The sequence below is a fragment of the Pseudophryne corroboree genome, chromosome 4, assembly GCF_028390025.1.
Source record: "Pseudophryne corroboree isolate aPseCor3 chromosome 4, aPseCor3.hap2, whole genome shotgun sequence".
NCBI classification, from domain to species: Eukaryota; Metazoa; Chordata; class Amphibia; order Anura; family Myobatrachidae; genus Pseudophryne; species Pseudophryne corroboree.
In genome coordinates this window covers 874,240,263-874,266,450 of record NC_086447.1, presented here as the reverse complement: position 1 = coordinate 874,266,450, position 26,188 = coordinate 874,240,263, and the positions used below count along the sequence as shown (strand labels likewise).

Here is a 26,188-nt window from a genome sequence, read left to right as displayed (position 1 = left end):
GCGTGCGGCTCTAACGTACCTTGGAAGTGCTGGACAATTCGGTTGGGAGCTTCTCCAGCTCTGGCCACCGCTGGCGGATAGTGTCCAGCATTTCCTGGTAACTCACCATCTTCTTAAAATTCCACTTGTTTCCTATTTAAAGAAAGAACAATTTGTAAAAAGCACTGGCCAAGCGGTTACATTTCTCATCAGACCCACACGTGTAAAGGACTTTTTAAAGGGGAAGTAGTTGGCTTCCCGACAGACGGGATCCCGGCGGTCGATATACCGACGCCAGGATTCCGAAGTAGGACGCAATTCCAGCGTCTAGATACTGAGGCCGTTTGGCATCTAGATAACAGACAGCCGGCATTCCGATCGTCCTAACAGCGGGACGTGCTGGCGTCCTGCTGCGGGTGTGGGGGATTGGGCGGAGGTTAAGTCTAGGGCAGAGAAAGGGGTTTAGGGCCGGATAGGTTAGGGTTAGGCAACAAGCGAGGAGGGTTAAAGGTTAGGCACTCACAAGGAAGGGTTAGGGTAGGGGGCAAAAGGGGGGTTACTTGGCTTTCTGGTGTCATGATTATGATGGACGGGATGACGCTGTCGGTATACAGACAGCCGGCATCCCGTCCATCGGCAAATCATACTGAACCCATTTAAAGGGTACCAGTCAGTTACAGAGGAGGCAGCCATGTTAGGTTGTCAGATGACCCGTGACATCACAAAGAACATATCCTTGAAGTTGACATATCGCCAGGGAATCTATGTACTGTAATCCCACCAAAATTGGTTCCTCTGACAATATGGCTGCCCCCACTAACCAATGGGAACACTGTTATGTTTAAGTCAAACAATATAACTCATGCAGACTTACCATCGAATGGCATGTACTCGATGAAGCGCACTTCTAAAGGCTGTTTCTCTGTGAGCGCCACAAAATCCAGGAGCTCATCCTCGTTCAGCCCCCTCATCACCACGCAGTTAACCTGGACAGAGACAGGTGTCAGAGGTCAGAGTGGGCGGGACCCCAATAGGACTCACTAAAACAACTAAGAGGCAGACAAGGCAATAAGGCCAAAACTGGGATATAAAATGTTAAAATCTACTTCCAGACATAGAAAACATTTAAATATTTTAGAGCACAAGGCTTCACTACTTGATAGATATGTATTTGTGAGGGTATCAGCCAATATAATGTAGAATGCATATAATAAAATATATCAGTCTGCATTTATTGTAACGGTTTACATGATAATTCGGATCTGGGTAATTCATTCCACGTGAATCTCCCATCCGGATGGAGCCTCAGAATCTCGGTACTTACTGTTACTGCGCCTATGAAATGACTCCAGGTAATAGCTCATGGAGACAGGTTACGGAGGAGGAATTAGCAGAACAGACGCAGCCATCTCCGCCACTGCGAAACATGAGATTCGGGGTACGACAAGTGGCTTCTTATTTTCAGAAAATAAACCAAATTGCTAATGATTCTGGGCCCCTGACACCAAACACGTTTATTTTATCTACAAAATCATGGTTATACTCTACTCTAACAGAAGTAATTATCACTCTCCAATAAATACACTGAATGTCACTGATGCGGACAATGGCCCTCATTCCGAGTTGTTTGCTCGCTAGCAGATTTTAGCAGCATTGCACACGCTAGGCCGCCGCCCTCTGGGAGTGTATCTTAGCTTAGCAGAATTGCGAATAGAAATTTCTTAGCAGTGTCTGAGTAGCTCCAGACCTACTCACAGATTGCGATCAGCTCAGGTCGTTTCGTTCCTGGTTTGACGTCACAAACACGCCCTGCGTTCGGCCAGCCATTCCCCCGTTTCTCCAGACACTCCCGAGTTTTTTCCTGGCACGCCTGTGTTTTTCCGCACACTCCCAGAAAACGGTCAGTTTCCGCCCAGAAACACCCACTTCCGGTCAATCACACTCCGATCACTTCAACGATGAAAAATCTTCGTTCAGACGTGAGTAAATCTACTAAGTTTTGTGCTAAAATACTTACCGCATGCGCACTGCGTACCATGCGCATTTTTGCCTTAATCGCTCCGTTGCAAAAATCGGCAACGAGCAAACAACTCGGAATGACCCCCAATATACAGCTCTGAGAAAGTAAGTGGATTGTTCTACCCATCTTTCCTAGAGTCAGGTAACGGACTTGTTGGGGGGAAATGTACTAAGCAGTGAAAAGAGTGGAGAAGTGAGCCACTGAAGAAGTTGCCCATGGCACCAAATCAGCAGCTCTGTATAAATTTTATAGTATGCAAATTAGAAATGATATTTCAATGCTGATTGGTTGCCATAGGCAACTTCTCCACTGTTTCTACTGCTTAGCACATCTCCCCCTTCATTATCTTATCATTAGGCCACTCAAAACTTGGCTTCTCCCTCAGCATCAGGCCGCTCAATGGCAACCACTTCTTCAGTTTCATGTAGCTCAGCAATTATCTTCTATGCATCAGGCAATTCAACACTGGTAACTCCCTTTCCAACCGACCCTCAGCATCAGGCACTGCAAGACTGTCCTCTCCTTTTATGTGAGGACCCACAGCAATGATTCCTTGGTTGGTTCTATATCGGAGGGGCTGAAGGGACCTTGTGACGTATTGAGGGGAGGAGCTACGTCACCAGGGGGAGGAGCTACGAGCGAACAGGGTACCCGAAAAGTACCCTCGCGGGCTCGCTTCGCTCGCCACGCTTCGGGCACGGTGGCTCGCTCCGCTCCGCTCACCACCTAATTACTAAAGGTAATAGTTGGTGGCGTGGATAGTAGAGGAACTATCCCGCTGGCCTAGCTCCTCCCCCTTGTGTCGTAACTCCTCCCCCTTATGGAAAAGGTCCCTTAGCCCACTTGATTCTAGCATCTACCATGATTCCTTCCTTCGCACGAGGCTGTTCAATACGGATCTCATCCTTTGAGGGAAGCATCTCAATGCGGACAACTCCTCAGTGCCAGGTCCTACAGCTCTGATCTCTTCCTTAGCGTCCGGAGACTCAATTCTGATCTCTTCCTTAGTGTCAGTCCTCTAAACACTGATTAACTTAGTGTTGTCGCGGCTTGGGCTTCAGATAATTCTGAAGGAGGTCTTGATGCTGGCTCACTCAAGACTCTCTTAGGCTGAAAGCGAGGAGGCCTTATATAGTACTTCATCGTCAATAAAAAGTAATATGCGAGAAGAACTCACAAGTAGAACCAATGTGGATAATCTTCTGGAGTCAAACTAGTTCAGATATTGCTTTCACACTGGGACAGCAATTAGACAGGGACCGGGCTGGAAAGGATATTGCATGAATGCTAGGCTGGACTGGCAATTAGACAGGAGCTGGGCTGGAACCGGTATTGCACGCTCGCAGGCCTGAACTGGCAGTTGGACAGAATCCGGGCAGGAACCAGTAATGCCCACTGCGGACACTGGATTGGAACCGGAAATGCACACTGGAGGAGACCAGGCTGGAACAAGTAATGCACACTGTGGAGACTGGAACGTAGTTCTAGGAATCTGATAGCCAGCAGTCAGGAGCCTAAAATGCGGCTATAACGGAACCTCAAATGCATCTATAACGCAATGTAGCTCAGGGACTTGATACTGCACATTTGGAGGTATTTATACCCTGGGCTGAGTTGCGATTGGTGGATGTGGTCAGCTGGTCAAGCTCTGATTCCCCGTTGATGGATGTGGTCAGCTGGTCAAGCTCTGATTCCCCGTTGGTGGATCAGCGGTCAACCAACCGAATCTAAAATGGCGGCACACAGTGACCGGAACAGACAGAAGCACCGCTGAATCTTTGGGCCACGATTCCACCCTCCTGCTGAGGCCTCAGTGGAGACACAGGGCCCCACCAGAACAGAACAGTACCCATACGCTACAGGCTGAGTCCTGACAAGCGTCAGGCCTCTCAACGTTGACCTCTTCCTTGGTGTCAGGCCTCTCAACAGCTCTTTCTTTGTGTGCAGTGCGTGTTCAAACATTTATTCTTTTATAAAATGTTTACTGAAGGCATCAAGAGCAGAACAGTCCAGGTGCACAATTGTAATAAAAATAGAAAGTACTTTCTTTTTAGCTGTTACATACTGTATCTTGTACATCACCAATTATTTCAATTTTTAAATGACAATACCAAAGGGGAAAAATGAGGGGTAAAGAGCATAGGCTGTAAAGAACAGAGCTATAAGAAACTGGAGTGCTAGAAGGGAGTGAGGAGAGATGGGGAGGGGATCAGAAAGACAAAAGCAGAACTAGTTATGGTGAGTGTTGGGGAAGGTGCTACTCTGGATTCCAAATTGAGCTAGTTACAGTAAGTTTGATAGACAGCATTACATACCATTGTTTGTAGGATGGTGAGACTATCTAACATATTAGTCTATTCACATGTTTGTGGACATCAGCAATCGGCTAGAGACAATCTATTTTGGGTGTGGTAAGCCACTAATATCGGTGATGCGGGCAGGTTTAGGACATCTGTCCGCAGTGACTAAAGCTTGGAACAGCTCCACCCAGCGTGCAGAAAAAGCGGCCAAAATTTCTCCAGCACGCATCAGGTGAATTTTGAAAAATACGAAGCCGGGTTTTCCTTTATATCCAGAGCCCAGCCAATATCAGATTGCCACTTGACTTTCTGTGCTTCTTTCTCAACATTTGAAATAGGCAGGAGTGCGTTGAAGAACGTTGCTATAAGACCTTTGGTGTAGTGAAGGTGGATTCAAAGGCTTAAAACAGTGGAATGGTTTCAACCAGAGAGGTGATTCTTTGAACGGTCACATAGAATAATTGGATCTCCTACAGGTCAGAGATCAAAAGGTAACATACCCAGTTTCAACAGGTATTTTAAAAATGAATGACCAGAATAGAGCCATCTGAGGTATGAGACCTGGGGTGTGAAAGGTTGGATTACCTCATAAGGGAATTAATAATGAGGGAGATAGGACGTACAGTATCTCACTAGCTTTACAATAACTAGACAGCTAATATTAACTGGATCATTTGGCAATAGTGCTCAGTGGGAGGTTTCGGGGCAGGAGGCTGCCAATCACAGCGCAGCAAATTCTGAAGTGCCACCAAACTCTACGAAATCCACCGTATGAACAACGCCAATCTGGCTGTGCAGTAATATTTGCAAACAGTTACACTGAAGGCCCTTGATGGATGCAGTACTGGGCTTGCTGTTTTTTCCCCAGACCAGACAAAAATCGCATCAACATTTTCTGGAGAGAGATGGCTGTGTTCGATAGATATAGCAGTCTCGATATAACATTTATTTGTGGTAGTATGTACAATACAAGAAATAATTGTGTTATTTAAGGTAGTTATGTCCCTCTGTATGCAGCCCAGTTAGGGGGTTTTGCTTGGTGCAGCAAAGGAACCCAAAATAATGGCTATTTATTGGTAGGCCATGTGGACAGTAATGCGTCTAGAGAGGAATACTAAAAATGTTTAATTCCATGCGATGCTAGACTAACTTCCAGCTGAAGTTTGATCCCAGGTCAAACGCCAAATCGAGCCTTGGACAATGGCATCTGCATGTCATATACAGATAGCGGTACATGAAATAGTGATGAAAGAGAAGGTTTATCAGAAATATAAATCAATCTCCTTTCTGGCTAGTTGCAATTACCATTCGCAGGGGAAATGGATACTTTGAGACGGATAGTCATGTCTCCGGGGGCAGACAAATTTAGGAGACATAGCTCCGAAGAACGCATACATACCAGCACACTTGTAAAATAAATTAAAACACAAAAAAGTGAAAACATCTGCCTGCAAAGAGCCAGGTTTACAAGCAACGCTCTTGGATTATTTATCTTAGCACATAGTAAAAAATCATTAATGTAAAAGGTAGAAAGTGCTTGTTGAGAGCCCCCCCCCCCCCCCCCCCCGACTGCTCCCAGACCTGGTATGGAGCCAAACAAGAGGATTATAGGAACGCACGGTGCACGGGCTCCGGCCTGAGATTTCTTGGCGGTATCCCCTTTTGCATTTATCACATAATATAAGAGGAAAAAACGAAAATAATGTTCTTTCCAGAGATAGACCCTTTGCTTTCTGCGGAGGCCGGCAATAAAACAGCAACGCTGACCCAAAAAATTTAGCTTTGCCTAAAACGGTGAAATTTATTAAAATAACCCCCTCTCCCATAACAAATATGGCTGCTCCTGGCACCACGTAGAGGTCACATACAGTAATCAATTCCGTATTTTGCTACAAACAGAACAACGCATTCCACTCTGTTACAAAGCAATTTCCTAAACAGTTTTGCTCATCTGTTTAAAAGAATCAGGGAGGTAAAACAGCCAATCTAGGGTAGGACAGTCGAAGGCCCACTCATTGTGCGCCATAAAGGTGCGTAAAGGACCACTAAGCCAAAATGCATATACTTCAACATCCGTACACACTTCAGACTATCCTTTGTAAGGACAGAAGGGACTTAGTCCTATTAGGTTATTGTTAACATATCAATATTAAAAAGTAACCTTAATGTTCCACAACATGTATAAAAGCTCCTCTGTGACCTCTGATGTCCTTTATTGTTACAGGGTCTAATTCAGCATGGATCGTAGCTGTGCGAAACACTGACACGCTGGTGGAACCCCAGCACATGGCAAGTCCGTGCCACCTGCCGGATCCTGGCCCCTTCCCCCCCGCAAACATGCGAAAGCATCGCACGGCGGCAATGCTTTTGCATGTTTAGGGTAGCCCTCTGCCTACGCAGCCTAGCCACGAAGGCAGCGTCTACCAGCCATGTTTTGGCCGCAGAGGCTGCGTGCGACGTCACGCAGCTGCCGCGGCCCACCCCGCAAACAGTCCGGACACGCCTGCTTTGTCCGGACTGCACCCCCCAAACTCCGCCGCAACGCCCCTTTAACGCCGCTGCGATGCCCCCTCTTGTGAATGCCTTTGCCCGTCAATCAGGCAGAGGCATTTGCAGATGTGAGATGCAACGTCGCATCTCACAGTTTGCGCACGTGCATTGCGGCTTCTTCGAGTGCGCACACCTCACAGGGATTCAGCATGCAAACGCTGCTGCTGAATAAGGAACACAGCTGGGGATTATATTATTTATTACATGACATATATGTAGTTATGCATCTAGGCCACGGTGATTATTACGCTAGCTACGCATTACATGTAATACAATGGGGGAAGAATGAGATAGGAAAGGACTCTGGACTACCAGTGACAGAAAGCAGAGCAGCAGCACAGTGTGAACAGGAATAAAATCCTGTAACATATATAAAAACGGGGACCTGTATTATCTCTTATTTATATGACGCCCCACCGGCTCTGCAGCGCCATACATAGGGGTAAAATAAAAGATTCTCTTTCCTCTGGGAAAGTACACCGTGTTCTGCCTCACTGGGGATTATATTTACACCCTCTCCTACTGAAACACAACATGTTCTTATGAAGGTTTAAATTGAGGACCTGTGACTTATCCTGACCCTTACTAGATGTACAGTGTAGCTGCGGGACTAATTACCAGGAATGCTTGGAAAAAGTATTATGGAAAAGTTTTTGGGGTGTTTTTGTAATTGTAAATTGGGACACCATATATGGAGATTAAAAACAAATAATAATTATCTAAAAATGACCCAGTCTTTCCCCACCTGGCACTACCCCTGTCATTATATCTCTGCACCTCTTCCTCACATGTAGGGAGTAACACGTGCTAATCACAGATACCCGCAACACATAAAAGACCAGCCGCTCACTTTCCTGGTGTGTGACGTTTCCTGGATCACTAGATAAGAAATTCCATAGCAGTATATTGGGGGTCATTCCGAGTTGATCGCTCACTAGCAGTTTTTAGCAGCCGTGCAAACGCTAAGCCGCCGCCCACTGTGTATTGTAGCTTAGCAGAAGTGCGCACGAAGGGATCGGAGAGCGGCTACAAAATTATTTTGTGCAGTTTCAGAGTAGCTTCAGACCTACTCAGCGCTTGCGATCACTTCAGACCATTGAGTGCCTGTTTTGACGCCACACACCCGCCCAGCGAACGCCCAGCCACGCCTGCGTTTTTCCTGGCACGCCTGTGTTTTTACAAACACTCCCTGAAAACGGTCAGTTGACACCCAGAAACGCCCTCTTCCTGTCAATCACTCTGCGGATGCCTGTGCGACTGAAAAGCTTCGCTAGACCCTGTGTGAAACTACATCGTTTGTTGTAATAGTACGCCGCGCGTGCACATTGCGCTGCATATGCATGCGCAGAAGTACCGATTTTTTTGCCTGATTGCTGCACAGCGAACGAATGCAGCTAGCGATCAACTCGGAATGACCTCCAATATGCAGCAAGACGTTTGCCGAATGCATAAATCCCTTTTGTAATATTCTGTAACTATTGTAAAACGTGCTTTCCAATCATTACAAGTCACCATCCCTGTGTGACCGTTTCATCTACGATGACCCAGTTGGACAGTGGTAGCCAGGGACAGGAATTAACGGGAAGCAAAAATCCATTTACCAATACAGATCGCTATATATCCTGGAGCCATGAAAACAAAAAGCAATGCCCTGGCGATGTCACTGGGTCCTAGTGCCCAGGCTGCATTCTCACCGATACTGGAGAATACCCCTCAGAGTAATAGCTGGATGCCATTAATCACTGCATGTCTGCAATAAATAAAGCAGCATCTTCTGTTCCCAGGGACCTCACCTTCACCGGATTGTACCCCAGCTCCACCGCGCGATGGATGCCTTCCATGACTTTATGAAAACCTAGAGGAAGAGGACATCGAATTAGGGAAAATGCCATTTCTCGCTCATGTGGTTCCAAATGTAATGTCAGTGCATTACTCCGTGGGGACCCGGTCTTTAGGTCGACAAGAGTTAGGTTCGACAGTGTCTAGGTCGACCACTATTGGTCGACAGTATGTAGGTCAACGTGGTTTCTAGGTCGACAGGGACTCTAGGTCGATATGTACTAGGTCAACATGACAAAAGGTCGACTGGAGTTTTTCACTTTTTTTTTTCTTTTTCTTTTTTTTTTACTTCTTTATACTTTACGATCCACGTGGACTACAATTGGGAATGGTAACCTGTGCCGAGCGCAGTGGTATGCGAGGGAACACAGTGCACTAATTGGGGTTCCCAGTCACTCTACAAAAAAAACGACATGAAAATAAATAAATGAAAGGGGGAAAAAAAACCTCATGTCGACCTACTTACTGTCGACCAATAGTGGTCGACCTGGACACTGTCGACCCAAGTCTATTCTATTTAACATACCACACCCACTCCGTGTACCCGGTCAGCTGTTACACAGTAGGTGCCCTCATCAGAAGAGCCGTAGCTAGGAATGATGGGAGCTGTAGTCTAGCTTTTAGTGGAGCATAACCTGGATTTCATCTCTGCATAGCCAAATGAATTATCATGTATCACTTGTATTCACAACCACAGCCTAGGGGAAGTGACTGCTATGCTGAAATCATAGGAAGGAGCCTTCTTATGGTACATTATTCACCGCTCCCTGCATTATAGTACGCTTACTGCCGGCTCTGCCACAGAGTAACCAGGCAAGGCATGGTAAAGACTTTCCCAAAGTACCAGAATCATTTAATGCATCGCTTAACAGAGGAGAGATGTACAACATAGTATAGAGAATAATACACTATAAAGTAGCTACACAATGACAATTTGTATTGTGCTGCGGTCACATAGCTTCCATGAGAAAAAAAACCCTGACCGATGATATCCAGTAACAATCACTAGAAAGGTCAGGAAAGAAAACAAACCCAGATAAGTATCTTTGTATTGTTGGTTTTGGAGGAAATTATCACAGAACATTCCCAAAGCCCTGAAAAGTAAAGAATGTAACAGTTTTCAGCATTAATTTAGAGCAGGACATGTTATCTGGAGTGAAGCGGGGTCAGTTGTGAGCCACATTATCTGGAGTGATGCGGGGGCCAGTTGTAAGCCACGTTATCTGGAGTGATGCGGGGGCCAGTTGTAAGCCACGTTATCTGGAGTGATGCGGGGGTCAGTTGTGAGCCACATTATCTGGAGTGATGCGGGGTCAGTTGTGAGCCACGTTATCTGGAGTGATGCGGGGTCAGTTGTGAGCCACATTATCTGGAGTGATGCGGGGGCCAGTTGTGAGCCACATTATCTGGAGTGATGCGGGGTCAGTTGTGAGCCACGTTATCTGGAGTGATGCGGGGTCAGTTGTGAGCCACGTTATCTGGAGTGATGCGGGGGCCAGTTGTAAGCCACGTTATCTGGAGTGATGCGGGGGTCAGTTGTGAGCCACGTTATCTGCTGTGATGCGGGGGTCAGTTGTGAGCCACGTTATCTGCTGTGATGCGGGGGTCAGTCGACAGTCACGTTATCTGGAGTGATGCGGGGTTAGTTGTGAGCTACGTTATCTGGGGTGATGCAGGGTTAATTGTGAGCTACGTTATCTGGAGTGATGCGGGGTCAGTTGTGAGCTACGTTATCTGGAGTGATGCAGGGTCAGTTGTGACCCACGTTATCTGGAGTGATGTGGGGTCAGTTGACAGCCACGTTATCTGGAGTGATGCAGGGTTAATTGTGAGCTACGTTATCTGGAGTGATGCGGGGTCAGTTGTGAGCTACGTTATCTGCTGTGATGCGGGGATTAGTTGTGAGCTACATTATCTGGAGTGATGTGGGGTCAGTTGTGAGCCACGTTATCTGCTGTGATGCGGGGGCCAGTTGTGAGCCACGTTATCTGGAGTGATGCGGGGGTCAGTTGTGAGCCACGTTATCTGGGGTGAAGCGGGGGTCAGTTGTGAGCCACGTTATCTGGAGTGATGCGGGGTCAGTTGTGAGCCACGTTATCTGGAGTGATGCGGGGTCAGTTGTGAGCCATGTTATCGGATGTGATGCGGGGGCCAGTTGTGAGCCACGTTATCTGGAGTGATGCGGGGGTCAGTTGTGAGCCACGTTATCTGAAGTGAAGCGGGGGTCAGTTGTGAGCCACGTTATCTGCTGTGATGCAGGGTCAGTCGACAGTCACGTTATCTGGAGTGATGCGGGGTTAGTTGTGAGCTACGTTATCTGGGGTGATGCAGGGTTAATTGTGAGCTACGTTATCTGGAGTGATGCGGGGTCAGTTGTGACCCACATTATCTGGAGTGATGCGGGGTCAGTTTTGAGCCACGTTATCTGCTGTGATGCGGGGTCAGTTCTGAGCCACGTTATCTGCTGTGATGCAGGGTCAGTTCTGAGCCACGTTATCTGCTGTGATGCGAGGTCAGTTCTGAGCCACGTTATCTGCTGTGATGCGCGGTCAGTTCTGAGCCACATTATCTGCTGTGATGCGGGGTCAGTTCTGAGCCACGTTATCTGCTGTGATGCGGGGTCAGTTCTGACCCACGTTATCTGCTGTGATGCGGGGTCAGTTCTGAGCCACGTTATCTGGAGTGATGCGGGGGTCAGTTGTGAGCCACGTTATCTGCTGTGATGCGGGGGTCAGTTGTGAGCCACGTTATCTGCTGTGATGCGGGGGTCAGTCGACAGTCACGTTATCTGGAGTGATGCGGGGTTAGTTGTGAGCTACGTTATCTGGGGTGATGCAGGGTTAATTGTGAGCTACGTTATCTGGAGTGATGCGGGGTCAGTTGTGAGCTACGTTATCTGGAGTGATGCAGGGTCAGTTGTGACCCACGTTATCTGGAGTGATGTGGGGTCAGTTGACAGCCACGTTATCTGGAGTGATGCAGGGTTAATTGTGAGCTACGTTATCTGGAGTGATGCGGGGTCAGTTGTGAGCTACGTTATCTGCTGTGATGCGGGGATTAGTTGTGAGCTACATTATCTGGAGTGATGTGGGGTCAGTTGTGAGCCACGTTATCTGCTGTGATGCGGGGGCCAGTTGTGAGCCACGTTATCTGGAGTGATGCGGGGGTCAGTTGTGAGCCACGTTATCTGGGGTGAAGCGGGGGTCAGTTGTGAGCCACGTTATCTGGAGTGATGCGGGGTCAGTTGTGAGCCACGTTATCTGGAGTGATGCGGGGTCAGTTGTGAGCCATGTTATCGGATGTGATGCGGGGGCCAGTTGTGAGCCACGTTATCTGGAGTGATGCGGGGGTCAGTTGTGAGCCACGTTATCTGAAGTGAAGCGGGGGTCAGTTGTGAGCCACGTTATCTGCTGTGATGCAGGGTCAGTCGACAGTCACGTTATCTGGAGTGATGCGGGGTTAGTTGTGAGCTACGTTATCTGGGGTGATGCAGGGTTAATTGTGAGCTACGTTATCTGGAGTGATGCGGGGTCAGTTGTGACCCACATTATCTGGAGTGATGCGGGGTCAGTTTTGAGCCACGTTATCTGCTGTGATGCGGGGTCAGTTCTGAGCCACGTTATCTGCTGTGATGCAGGGTCAGTTCTGAGCCACGTTATCTGCTGTGATGCGAGGTCAGTTCTGAGCCACGTTATCTGCTGTGATGCGCGGTCAGTTCTGAGCCACATTATCTGCTGTGATGCGGGGTCAGTTCTGAGCCACGTTATCTGCTGTGATGCGGGGTCAGTTCTGACCCACGTTATCTGCTGTGATGCGGGGTCAGTTCTGAGCCACGTTATCTGGCATGATGTAGGCCAGCTCTGAGCCTCGTTCTCTCATGTGATGTGGGCCAGCTCTGAGCCACGTTCTCTCATGTGATGTGGGCCAGCACTGAGCCACGTTCTCTCATGTGATACGGGGGCTGTTATGAGCCACATTATAATGGGTTAGCTTGCATGAAAAATGGTTAGTTCTGAGCTACACTACATGAAGTGACGTAGCATCAACTCTGAACCACATAATCTGGTGCCAGGCAGGATCGGCTCTGAGCCACATTATCTGGAGTGATGTGTAGTAAGTTCTGAGCTGAATTATCTGGTGTGACACATTACCGGCTCTAAGCCACATAGGGGCCGATGTATTAACCTGGAGAAGGGATAAAGCAGTGATAAGCGCAGGGTGATAACGCACCAGCCAATCATTACGGATTTGAAAAATGACAGGAGCTGATTGGCTGGTGCATCATCACCTTACACTTATCACCGCTTTATCACTTCTCCAGACTCAATACATCTGCCCCATTATATGGTGTGAAACAGGGTCGGTTCTGAGTCACATTATCTGGTGTGACACGGTGACAGCTCCATACCATGTTATTTGGTGTGATGCAGGGTCAGTTCTACACTGTATCTGGTCCCCCCCCCACACACACACACACACACCCCCACCCCCATCCTGTACTCTTCAGCACAGAATTTTTCATTCTTTCTATCTCCTTCTCTGTCTCCTGGTGTCCAAGTAAAACTGATAACACCTTAGTATTCTGTGCTTGCCGGAAATGTTGCAACCTCCATATTTACTACCTCTTTCGACAACTCTATAGAGATATCCCAAACACTCTAAACTAGAACCAAAACTTTTATTTTAGCACGAATGTTACCCCTGCAACACATTTACTGCTGCTCCGGAGCCTAGAATACATTCCCCAGACTATAAACAGCTACATTCATCTGTTCATTCATTCAGCCCCACAATAATCCCCAGTGCTGGGAGAGAGGATGACAAATGTTCTCATACAGCCCAATTCAGTAGACGACCACAGACACCAACCAGGGGACCTGAACCAGAACCCCACGTATTATTATATGTAAACGCCACTGTACCTCCAGAAAAACACATCCCATTAGACTGCAATTAACTTGAAGCCACAAAACAAGTCACGAGTACCCTGGGTACAGAGACAGCATTTTATACAGGGGTAAGAGCAACCTGGCAGCTTGTATCAGGGAAAGTGCTACATTGGCCAGTAGTTATTAAAAAGGGCGAGTGCTCACTTCACATTGTGTTACATATATAAATGGTTTTAACCGAAACATATGCCCTAATATTGGCCTTAATTTGGTTCCTGGTGCAGAAGACCTTTGCTTTTTACAGTCCTGAAAATGGTAAAGGAAATATTCATGGACAGCCCTTGCCCTTGCTCAGGGCTGTGTTTAACCTATACAGTATATTCAGAGCAGAAGGCAAAATGTAATGGTCAGATACCACCATCTAGTGGACATAATGGGTACTGGCCCAGAGGTTTCATCTCGCTAAAAAAAAGTATTACAGTAAAATAAGGTTGATTTCCATAAAAAAAACAACAACTTTAGAGTAGAGAGGTCAAAGGTTGTGTTCTGTGTGTTGATTGGCGTATTTCCATTTCCTCAGGTTCATGGCAGTGTCACACAGGTGTTTTAAACCCTGCGTTCTGTCACTTTTCACAGCATGGGGCAAAATCGCTCTAGTGTTACATTAAAGGAACGTTGCACTTTGACCATCAAGGTTTCACAGCCCACATCCTTGGTGTTTTTACATACACTGACCAATGGGGGCACCATTTCCAAAACATTGATAATAGGATTTTAATACCTACCGGTAAATCCTTTTCTCGTAATCCATAAGGGATACTGGGATGGTCCTAGTACCATGGGGTATAGATGGGGTCCATTGGAGCCTGGCACTTTTAAATTTCTTCAGAGTGTGCTTGCTCCTCCCCTCTATGCTCCTCCCACAGACCCAGTCTAGGAAAAAACTGTGCCGGGGAGACGGACATAATTTTAGAGGAGGAAAATAGATAAGAAAGTGGTGAGAAAACAAGCTAGCACACAACACAAGAGGATAGCAACGCTAACCACAACTTGAAATAGGGACAGAAACAGCAGACCCAAACAACAAACACACAAGAAACAACACTTGCAGGAAAATACCAAAGCACAGAGGCGGGCGCCCAGTATCCCCTACGGACTACGAGAAAAGGATTTACCGGTAGGTATTAAAATCTTATTTTCTCTAATGTCTTAGGGAATACTGGGTTGGTCCTAGTACCATGAGGGAAGTCCCAAAGCTCCCAGAACAGGTGGGAGAGTGCTAAGACCCCTGCAAAACAGATTGACCATGCTGAAGTTCTTCTGTAGCCAAGGTGTCGAACCTGTAAAACTTAACAAAACGTGTTCGAACATGACCAAGTAGCTGCTCGGCATAACTGAAAAGCCGAGACACCCCAGGCAGCCGCCCAGGAAGAACCCACCGACCGTGTGGAGTGGGCCTGAACAGACCTCGGCAGAGGCAAAGCCGCCGAAGAGTAAAGCCTGTTGGATTGTAGGCCTGATCCAATGCGCAATCGACTGCTTCGAAGCAGGGCAACCAATCTTGTTAGCATCATAGAGAACAAAGGGGGTCATTCCGAGTTGTTAGCTCGTTGCCGATTATCGCAACGGAGCGATTAATGCGAAAATGCGCATGGTACGCAGTGCGCTAAGTATTTTAGGTCAAAACTTAGTAGATTTACTCACGGCAGAACGAAGAATTTTTATCGTTGAAGTGATCGGAGTGTGATTGACAGGAAGTGGGTGTTTCTGGGCGGAAACTGACCGTTTTCAGGGAGTGTGCGGAAAAATGCAGGCGTGCCAGGATAAAACGCGGGAGTGTCTGGAGAAACGGGGGAGTGGCTGTCCGAACGCAGGGCGTGTTTGCGACGTCAAACCAGGAACGAAACGGCCTGAGCTGATCGCAGTGTAGGAGTAAGTCTCGAGCTACTCAGAAACTGCTAAGAATTTTCTATTCACAATTCTGCTAATCTTTCGTTCGCAATTCTGCTAAGCGAAGATACACTCCCAGAGGGCGGCGGCCTAGCGTGTGCAATGCTGCTAAAATCAGCTAGCGAGCGAACAACTCGGAATCACCCCCAAAAAGCGAATCAGATTTCCTGTGACGAGCTGTCCTCATGACATAAGCCTTCAAAGCCCAAACCACGTCCAAGGACTTTGGCGTAACAGACATGTCAGAGACCACCGGGACCAAGATCGGTTGGTTGATGTGAAACGCCGACACCACTTTAGGCAAAAATTGCTGGCGATTTCTCAGTTCTGCTTTATCCTCGTGAAACACCAGATAAGGGCTCTTTTTCTGTCTTATAGGACAAGGCCCCTAACTCCGAGACACGCCTCGCAGAGGCCAACAACATGACAGTCTTCCAAGTCAAATATTTAATGTCCACCATGTGTTCAAAGCACTCTGATTGCAGAAAAGTCAGGACCAAGGTGAGATCCCACGGTGCCGTGGGAGGAACAAAGGGTGGTTGAATACGAAGGACATCTTTTAGGAATGTCTGGACTTCCGGGATAACAGCCAACTGTTTTTGATAGAAAAAGACAAGGCCGAGATCGGAACCTTGATGGATCCCATATCCACACCTACTTGCAGGAAGAGTAAGAACCTTCCCAGATGAAAATCCACAGTGGAGTACTGTCGACCCTCACACCAGGAGACATACTTCTTCCAGATGCGGTGGTAATGCTTAGACACGACCACCTTCCGAGCCTGGACCATAGTTGAGATAACTGTGCCGGGAATTCCTTTGCTGGCTAAAACCTGCTAAAAATTGCTTTCGGCGAAAGGGATATCCTCCAATGCATGTGCAGATGCGATCCTGACCACTTGTCCAGCAGATCCAGCTAGAACGGATGGGCATGGAATCTTACATACTGAATTGCCTAGTATGAGAGTACCATCTTTCCCAGGAGGCGCATGCAAAGATGCACAGAGATTTTGGTTGGTTTCAGAACGAAGCGAACCATTGACTGAATTGTCAGTGCTTTTTCCATAGGAAGGAGCACTTTCTGAGACGCCGTGTCCAGTATAATTCCCGGGAACTGAAACCTCTGTGAAGGTTCCAGTTGGGATTTCTGCAGATTGAGAATCCACCCGTGATTCATGAGTAGACGCGTAGTCCGGTCAATGCTTTCCAACAAATGTGCTCTGGTCACAGCTTTTATGAGGATATTGTCCAAGTACAGAACGATGTTCACTCCCATCATATGGAGTTGTAACATCATCTCCGCCATTACCTTTGGGAACACCCTTGGTGCCGTGGAGAGACCAAAAGGCAAGGCCTGGAACTGGAAGAGACTGTCCTGTAGTGCAAATCTGAGGAAAGCTTGATGAGGCAGCCATATCGGGATGTGAAGGTACGCATCCTTGATATCCAGGGATACCAAGAATTCCTCTTCTTTCAGGCCAGAAACCACCACTCTCAGACGCAGTCTTGAATTTGAACACACGTAAGTACGGGTACAGTGATTTGAGGTTTAAGGTGGAGTTGGAGTTTAGGTGGAACTGGAACAATGACTTGCGTTCGCAACAGTTTTTGGATGGCTTCTTGCAAGGTAACCCTTTACACAGGTGAAACTGGCAAGCCTGACTTGAAGAATCTGTGAGGTGGGAGCATTTGAAATTCCAACCGGTAGCCCTGGGAGATTAGGTCTCCCACCCAGAGGTCCCGGCAGGAGTCCCCCCAAATGTGACTGAAATATCTGAGGTGAGCACACACCTGTAAATCCCCCCAGAAGTTGGGGCCAACCGTCATGCGGAGGGCTTGGAAGAGGCTGATCCTGAGTTCTGCTCCAGGGAACCAGCTGCCGCTGTTCTGCGTGGTTTACCTCGGTTTCCTCTAGCAGCGTTAGAAGCACCCCTGGCCTTGTCCCTAAACCTGGCCACCCAAAAGGACTGTAGAGAGAAGCCGGGGTAAGAGTGGACTTACCGGCCGTCGCTTGTGAAATCCACTTGTTTAGTTAGTCACCAAATAAAGCCTTCACATTAAGAGAAGGTTCTCAACACCCCTCTTGGAATCAGCGTCTGCTGTCCATGGCCGCAGCCATAACGCCCTGCGTGCCGACACAGCCATAGCCATTGAGCGTGAATTGATCAGGCCAATTTCCTTGATTGCTTCACTTATGAAATTAGCAGAATCCTGAACATGCCGCAGAAGTGCGATAAGCTCATCTTGAGGCAAAGTGTCAAAACCTTCTGTTATATTACCCGTCCATTTAACAATGGCCTTTGTAATCCAACTACAAGCAATTGTGGGTCTCTGAGCAACTCCTACTGCTGTGTAAATGGACTGGAGTGTAGTTTCAATCTTATGATCAGCAGGGTCTTTTAAAGGTACAGGTACAGGCAGCACAATCTTACGTGACAGCCTGGCAGGTGGATTTTCCCACACCTTCCTATCCTCAGGGGGGAAGGGAAAATGAAGTCTGCAACCTCTTAGGGATCTGAAATTTCTTGTCAGGATTAGCTCATTTTCTCTAAAAAGCGTGTTTAATTCATTTGAGACCGGAAAAGTAGCAGATGACTTTGGTTTTACATTAAAAAACTATTCTTTTACCGTTTTCGTCTCCTTATCATGGATATTCAGGACCTCCCGAATAGAGTATATAAGAGCTTCCACTCACTGAAACAGAGTACCGTCTACCTTGTCAACCTCCACCTCCCCTTACTTCAGACCTGGCATCTCATCATCAGAGTCAGACTGGAGAACATGGGGCAGCGTACGTTTCTGTGAAATAAGCATAAGTGGTTGAGAAACTGGCCTGTGGTCTGAATTGTGAAGCAAAAAATCGGCCATATATTTTTTAAAAATCTTGCCTCTCCTGCCTGGCAGTAGCCACTGCGGATGATATGTCTGTAGTCATCCATTTAATGGAGTCCAGCCACAATGGCTCTTGAGTGCTGTTTTCCTAAGAACAGGAACTGCACTGTGTACACAACAGAGACCCACTGGGAGAATGGGAAAACTCTGTGCTACAGAACTGACACACTGAACAGCAGTACACACACACACACACACACACACACACACACACACACACACACACAGTTTAAAGAACAGAGTAACCTAGAAAGCCTGTTAGTATTGAGACAGAGAGGGAAAAACCAGCACACCTTGCCTCTAAAGCTAAAGCAATGCTTTGCTGGGCAGTAACTAGGAACCTTAGATAAGGGACCGAGAGTATCTCCTATATATTTGGCTACATCTGTGACTCTGTGCCGTAACGCTGGGCGGAGTCACAGTCACAGATCTACCAGAAACAGTCCCCTCCCTCAGCCCGCCCAGTCTCCGCCCACTCCCCTGTCTCTCTCCTCTCCCTGCTGGCTCCTGGTCACTGTACTCCGCGGGGCGGCTACCACATGGTGACACGCTGTCCCGCTGCTAACACTACCCCAGCCGCAGCACTGTATATATCCAGCCAGTACCTGGGGCTCCCGCGGCAGTAGCTGCTGTCACACACGTGCGGTGAATAGACGCTGTGCGCATGCGCACAGCGTCTATTCATTGGAGACAGAGGGAGAGGGGGCATGCCAGCAGCTCACAGAGCGCTGGGCATGCCCCTTCAGTGACGAAAACGGGGACGTGGCTCGCGATCGCGGGTCCTCCCGCGAAGCCACGCCCCCTTTTCGTAGGCAACGCCCCCTTTTCGGGAGCTTCGCCGCGCGTGTGTCACTCTTTCAAAAAGAGAAAAGTTAGGAGGTATGGCAGTGACATGGACAGGTTTCCTATCTCACCCTGCCTCCCGCCCCTCACCTATTGCGGATCATTAAATAGAATAGCCAGTGACTACTCCTAGCCCCACCACTGCGTTACACAGGCGCCCTCGGGATCGGGAAGATATTCTCTCTCCCTCCTATGTCAAAACACCGCGGCCATAGGGATCTGCTATGTGGTGCAGTACTGTAAGTCCGGGATGTGACTGTTCATGTCAGCCGCACGGGCGACGTCACTGTGTGATGCAATGCTGCAGCAGTATTAATGTATTATTGTCTGGGTGACGTCACTGTTCTACCAGCTGCTGCAGTGTTGCTGTATTGTGCCCGGGTGACGTCACGGTGTGACGTTGCTGCTGCTGGCCACGTGCCTGGGTATAGCAGCTGTGCGAGAGACATGTCTCCCAGGGAGTCGGGTGACACTGCAGCCGCTGACTGTAAGCGGGACTCTTACTAACCGCCTCAGTCTTGCAGCTGCCGCAGAGTTCAGGGGAAAATGCTACTATACAGTAGAAGGCTACTGACAGCAGCACTCGCCCCCACCCACCCGTAGCACTAACACCCGCGGCCCCCCGCCCGCTCCCCCACCAGTAGCAACAACACCTACGGCACTCCCGCATTGCTCCCCCACCAGTAGCACCAACACCCGCGGCACCCCACCTGCGGCACCCACCACATCCGCCCCCCACCCCTGCAGCCCCCCCGCGGCACTCCCGCCCCCAACCGTAGCTCCCACACCTGCAGCACTCCCCACCCGCGGCACCCCCGGCCCTCCCACACCCCCATACCCACCTCTCCCCCCGCTACATCCCAGCACCCTCCACCCCACCCGCACCACCACCGCATCTGCCCCTCCTGCACCCGCCCCTCCCCCATCCGCAGCACCCCTGCTCCTGCTCCACCAAATACGGCACCCACGGCACTCCCACACCAGCCTCTCCCCCAGCCCCCCCGCATCACCCCTGCTCACAAGCCCCCACCCATGGCACCCCCGCCCCTCCCCTATGCACAGCACCCCCTCCCCTACCTGCAGAACCCCCCCAAACGCACACGCAAAAGTGGCACCCTCGCACCCACCCAACCACACCACCCCTGCACCCACCCCTCCCCCACAACACCCACCCACCTGCCCCTCCACCACCCCCAACACCACCACAGCTGGCCCTCTCCAACTGCGGTAACCACACACCCACCCCTCACCCACCTACAGCGCCCTTGGATCCCCTCCCCCATCCGCCCCTCTCCTGCCGCATCCGTACCCCCATCACACCCCCGCAGCCGCTACTCCCCCACCCACAGCAACTCCCCCACCCCATCATCTATAGACACCTTCCCCCACCCCCATTCGCGGACCTCCCCCGCCCCCAGCACCTCTGGACCACCACCCCCATTCGCGGACCTCCCCCGCCCCCAGCACCTCTGGACCACCACCCACAGCACCTCAGGACCCCCTCCCCCATCCACGGCTCCCCTGCAGCCACCCACAGCATCTACATACCCCATCCCGCACCCACACCTCCCCCACCCCCAGCACTTCTACAACCCAACCCCCCCCCCCCTGCAACCCCACCTCCCCCTACGCACCCCCACTACATCGGCCCTCCCCCACGCACAGCACCTCCAGACCCCCCCTCCTTCATCCACAGGCTCCCGTACCTGCCCCTCCACCGCCACCAGTATCTACAGACACCATCCGCACCCCCTCACGCCCCCACCCCTCGCACACCGCCCGCAGCATCCCCACACCCACCCCTCCCCCACCGCCACACCCCTGCCCCTCCCCCACCCGCCGCAGCAGCACCCCCGGCCCTACCCCGACCACGGTATCCCCGCACCGGCACCCTCCCCCACCCACCGCCGTAATCCCGCACCCACCCCTCACTCATCCACAGCACCCACGGACCCCCTCCCCCATCCTTGCCAACCCCGCACCCGCCCCTCCCCTGGCTACCACAAATCCAGATCACCTACCCCATCCAGATCACCTACCCCACCGCAACACCCCCGCACCCACCACTCCCCTAACTACAGCACCTACCCACCCGCATTATCTACAGACACCCTCCGCATCTATGGACCTCCCACACCTGCCCCTCCCCCACCCGCAACACCTCTGGACCACCACCCGAAGCACCTCCGGACTCCCTCCCCCATCCACAGCTCGCCCGCAGCCACCCCTCCCCCATCCACAGCATCTACATCCCCGATCCGTGCCATCCCACACCTCCCCCACCCACAGCACTTCTGAAACCCATCACCTAAGCTCACCCCCCCCTGCACCTCCAAACGCACCCACCTACATCGCCCCTCCCACACACACACACACACACACATCACCTCCATACCCCCTCTTTCATCCACATTCCCTCGCGCCCACCCCTCCCCCACTAACAGCATCTACACTTCCCACCCGCACCCGCCCCTCCCCGCAGCACCTCTAGACCCCCTCCCCCATCTGCGCCCCCTCCACACCTCCCCCTCCTCCACACACAGCACCTCTGCACCCTTTCCGCCATCCGTGCCCCTGCACCCACCCCTCCGCCACCCGCAATACCTCTGGACCCCCTCCCACACCCACCCCTCCACCACACGTAGCACCTCGGACACCATCTGTAGCCGCTACAAGGGATTCCCTGAATCGGGGTGATCAGCGGCACGGATAGGCACCTCACTGAACCCACCCCCTTTCCAAACCCCCCCCCCCCACACACACTGAACTTCTGTGAGTATAGTTGCTACCAATGGACACTGGATTAATAAGAAACACTAATGCTGTGGCCATTCTGTGTCTAAGCGACACTGCTACCTGTGGGCATTGTTTATAAGATGCGCTGCTACCTGTGGCCACTGTGTGTATAAACGCAGCTACTACCTGTGGCCACTGTGTGTAGAACCAACTCTGCTACCTGTGGGCACTGTGTGTATAAGCGGCTCTGCTACCTGTGCCCATTATGTGTATTAGCGGCTCTGCTACCTGTGGGCATTGTGTATAAGTGGCGCTGCTACCTGTGACCACCGTGTGTATAAATGCAGCTACTACCTGTGGCCATTGTGTGTAGAACCAACTCTGCTACCTGTGGGCACTGTGTATAAGTGGCGCTGCTACCAGTGGCCATTGTGTGTATAAGCAACACTGCTACCTGTGGCCATTGTGTATAAGTGGCGCTGCTACCTGTGGCCATTGTGTGTAGAACCAACTCTGTTACCTGTGGGTATTGTGTGTATACGCGGCTCTGCTACCTGTGGGTATTGTGTGTATACGCGGCTCTGCTACCTGTGTCCATTTTGTGTATAAGCGCCTCTGCTACCTGTCGTCACTGTGTGTATAAGTGCCTCTACTACCTGTGGGGGGTGGTATTCATGTGACCGCCGGTCAGCTGACCGACAGTCACATGACCTCCTCCATAAGCCCGACGGCTCACTATCCCGATGGTCGGCATGCCGACCAACAGGGACTATTTCCACTCGTGGGTGTCCACGACACCCATAGAGTGGAAATAGAACCCGTGGCGACCGCAGGTCGCCACCGAGCCCGCAGTGTGGCGAGCGCAGCGCGCCCGCAAGGGGCTTGCTGCACTCGCCCCTCCCCGACGGGATCCCGGCGTCGGTATGCTGCCGGGATCCTGCCATCGGTAAGGTGACCGGCGGTCAGGAGACCGCCGGTCACCAGTACTACACCCCTTGTGGGCACTGTGTATATAAGCGCCTCTGCTACCTGTGGGTATTGTGTGTATAAGCGCCTCTGCTACCTGTGGCCATTGTGTGTATAAGCGCCTCTGCTACCTGCGGGTATTGTGTGTATAAGCGACTCTGCTGCCTGTGGGCACTGTGTGTATAAGTGCCTCTGCTACCTGCGGGTATTGTGTGTATATGCGACTCTGCTGCCTGTGGGTATTGTGTGTATAAGCGGCTCTGCTGCCTGTGGGTATTGTGTGTATAAGCGGCTCTGCTACCTGTGGCCATTGTGTGTATAAGCGCCTCTGCTACCTGCGGGTATTGTGTGTATAAGCGACTCTGCTGCCTGTGGGTATTGTGTGTATAAGCGGCTCTGCTGCCTGTGGGTATTGTGTGTATAAGCGACTCTGCTACCTGTGGCCATTGTGTGTATAAGCGGCTCTGCTACCTGCGGGTATTGTGTGTATAAGCGACTCTGCTGCCTGTGGGCACTGTGTGTATAAGCGCCTCTGCTACCTGCGGGTATTGTGTGTATAAGCGACTCTGCTGCCTGTGGGTATTGTGTGTATAAGCGGCTCTGCTACCTGTGGCCACAGCACTTTGGTGTCTTATCTACAGTGCATTGCTGTTACTCATCTGGTACTTCATGATGCAGACACTAGCAGTATAAACTACACTATGTTATTCATTGTGCCCTGCGGCCACTCTGCACGCCCTCACAAAGGGCTACGCCCCCTTGACAATCGCACGCCCTTCCCCCTTGCAATATTTACCCACTGGCATTAAAAAAAAATTCTCGCAACGGTATTTTCTCTCTAACACCTTCCCTCTCTTTATCCCCTACCTACCACCCTGACTCTCCCTATCCTTTACCGATCGCACAGCATTTCTGTACATTCCCGCCCCCCTGACATCTCTCTATCTTTTCTCAACCGGACACCATTTCTGTATGCCCTCTATACTGCCCTGAATTTCTGGATCTATTATCTACCGGGCTGCGTATGTTTAAAGGCCTGCAGGGGCTAACGGGGCGTAGCCCCTAACGACGGTGTGAAGAGCGCCCGTAGGGCGCGATGAATCACCTAGTATAATATATACAGTATATTGCTCCACTCCACTACAAACCCCTTTGGTACCAATCAGGGTGCTTTTGAGGGTCCCTTGGAGAAGCAGTGCTTCCCTGCAGCCAGCCTGGTCTGTGATGCAGCAAGAAATGGTGCCAGAGTCTCCGGTCCCGCTCCCTCAATGGTGCCTGGTGTTCCTGCGATATATTTATACTGGCAGTCACCAAACACTTAGAAAATAGGGTTAAAACACCTTTTCTACTCCAGCGCCAGTGTGGCCTTGTGCAGAGGGACACAGCAACCCCAGTGGAGCCGTGTGCCCGCCGCGCCCTAATGCTGCCATCTGAACCGGGGACCCGATAACCATGACCCCGATTCCGTACTCACCGCGTCTTCGGCTTACCCGTTAGGGGTGGCGGCATGCTATGGGAGTGTGCGCTCACTGCTGAAGGGTGAGCGAAACAACACCCTCAGGAGCAATGTCCCGTCAGTGGGTATCCCGGACCATTAACCCTTGCAAGAGGTTGGTACCGCGCCTGAAAATTATAAACTAAAAGAAAGTTGAAGAAAAAAAAAATCTCTGGAGCTCCAGAGAATGCACCCGGCTCCTTGGGCACATTTTTCTAAACTGGGTCTGTGGGAGGGGCATAGAGGGGAGGAGCCAGCACACGCTGAAGAAATTTTAAAGTGCCAGGCTCCACTGGACCCCATATATACCCCATGGTACTAAGACCATCACAGTATCCCCTAGGACGTTAGAGGAAAATCTAGTACAGTCAAAAGAATGGTGGGAGTGGAATTTATGTCCTGCGAGGCTCTCTTGGAATATTGGGTACAAGATACTATCACAGGAAGTCACAGAATGCCAACTTCCATGTACTCAGTACCCTATCAGTCTCTGTACAGTAGCAGTACTCACCTTTCCTGCGTACAATAAACTCAAATTTCGCCGGTACAAGGGTGTCCAGACTGACATTCAGAACATCTAATCCAGCCTCCTTCAGCTTGGGCAGCTGTCTTGCAAGGTTAATCCCATTCGTGGTCAGTGCAATGGTTTGCAGTCCTTCCAGTTTACGAAGTTGTCCTACAGTAAGGGGAAAATAAAGCAAGCTCATTGGCCAAATTACCAAGACTGATCGTTGCCCCAGAAGAGCAGGTAACACAGGTGCGACAGTGCGGCTGGGTGTATTGTGGTCACGGTCATCTTTCAGAGAGATAAATGTGATGGAGAAAGACAAAAATAAAAGCAGAGAAGATAATGTAAAGAACTGTTACGGCCACCTTGGTTTAGTGTAAACTTTCAGGCAACGTCAAAGATTAAAAAAAAAAAAAAAAACCCAGAGGGATCCTTTTCATGGCTTATTACTGTCATCACCTATTATATACACATATAGCATCCATCTTGATACGGATAATTGGACATCACTGATCAAGTACAGGCATAAAACGACAGATATGCCTACAAACACCTATCCTTAACTCGGGCCAGATGGATCCAGAATCACTTCGCACATCACCGATGTAAACTAATTATCCCATCAAAATTATTACCTGCCATAGTGGAAAAGCAGACTGAATATTTCCACTAGCAACTAGTCATGTTCTGGGCTCCGGTCTACATTACACCTCAAAACCTCATAGGACTAGTCAGGTTCTGGGTTTTGCTCTATATTACACCTCAGACTAGTCAGGTTCTGGGTTCTGCTCTATATTACACCTCATAAACTAGACAGGTAGGTACTGAGGTACTGTTAGCAAACCAAAAAAGCAAGCAAAAACATGTGGCACTGCAGGTGGGGCAGATGTAACATGTGCAGAGAGTTAGATTTGGGTGTGGTGTGTTCAAACTGAAATCTAAATTGCAGTGTAAAAATAAAGCAGGCAGTATTTACCCTGCACAGAAACAATATAACCCATCCAAATCTAAATCTCTCTGCACGTTACATCTGCCCCACCTGCAGTGCAACATTGTTTTGCCCAATTGCTTGTTTTTTTGGTTTGCCAACAAACCTGAATAACCCCCTAAATTCCCAGCTATATTAGTCCTCAGGCTACCGAGTTCTGTGGACTTGAAAGACTAATAAGGTACTGGATTCTGCTCTATATTGCCTTGGAGTTCCAAGCTAAATCAGGTCTCT

The 26,188-nt window shown here is 49.8% G+C and overlaps 1 protein-coding gene across 3 annotated transcripts in view; it reads right to left on the bottom strand.

The window, feature by feature from the left end:
- Positions 1-26,188, bottom strand: part of MOCS1 (molybdenum cofactor synthesis 1) — an 83,759-nt gene that overhangs the window by 11,105 nt on the left and 46,466 nt on the right. For all 3 annotated transcript variants that reach the window (XM_063918832.1, XM_063918830.1, XM_063918831.1), the window contains exons 4-7: positions 24,970-25,134; positions 8,643-8,704; positions 854-965; positions 20-132 (exon numbers count right to left, since the gene is read on the bottom strand). In XM_063918832.1, the coding sequence (XP_063774902.1) occupies positions 20-132; positions 854-965; positions 8,643-8,704; positions 24,970-25,134 (452 nt within the window). The remainder of the gene's footprint in view (positions 1-19; positions 133-853; positions 966-8,642; positions 8,705-24,969; positions 25,135-26,188) is intronic.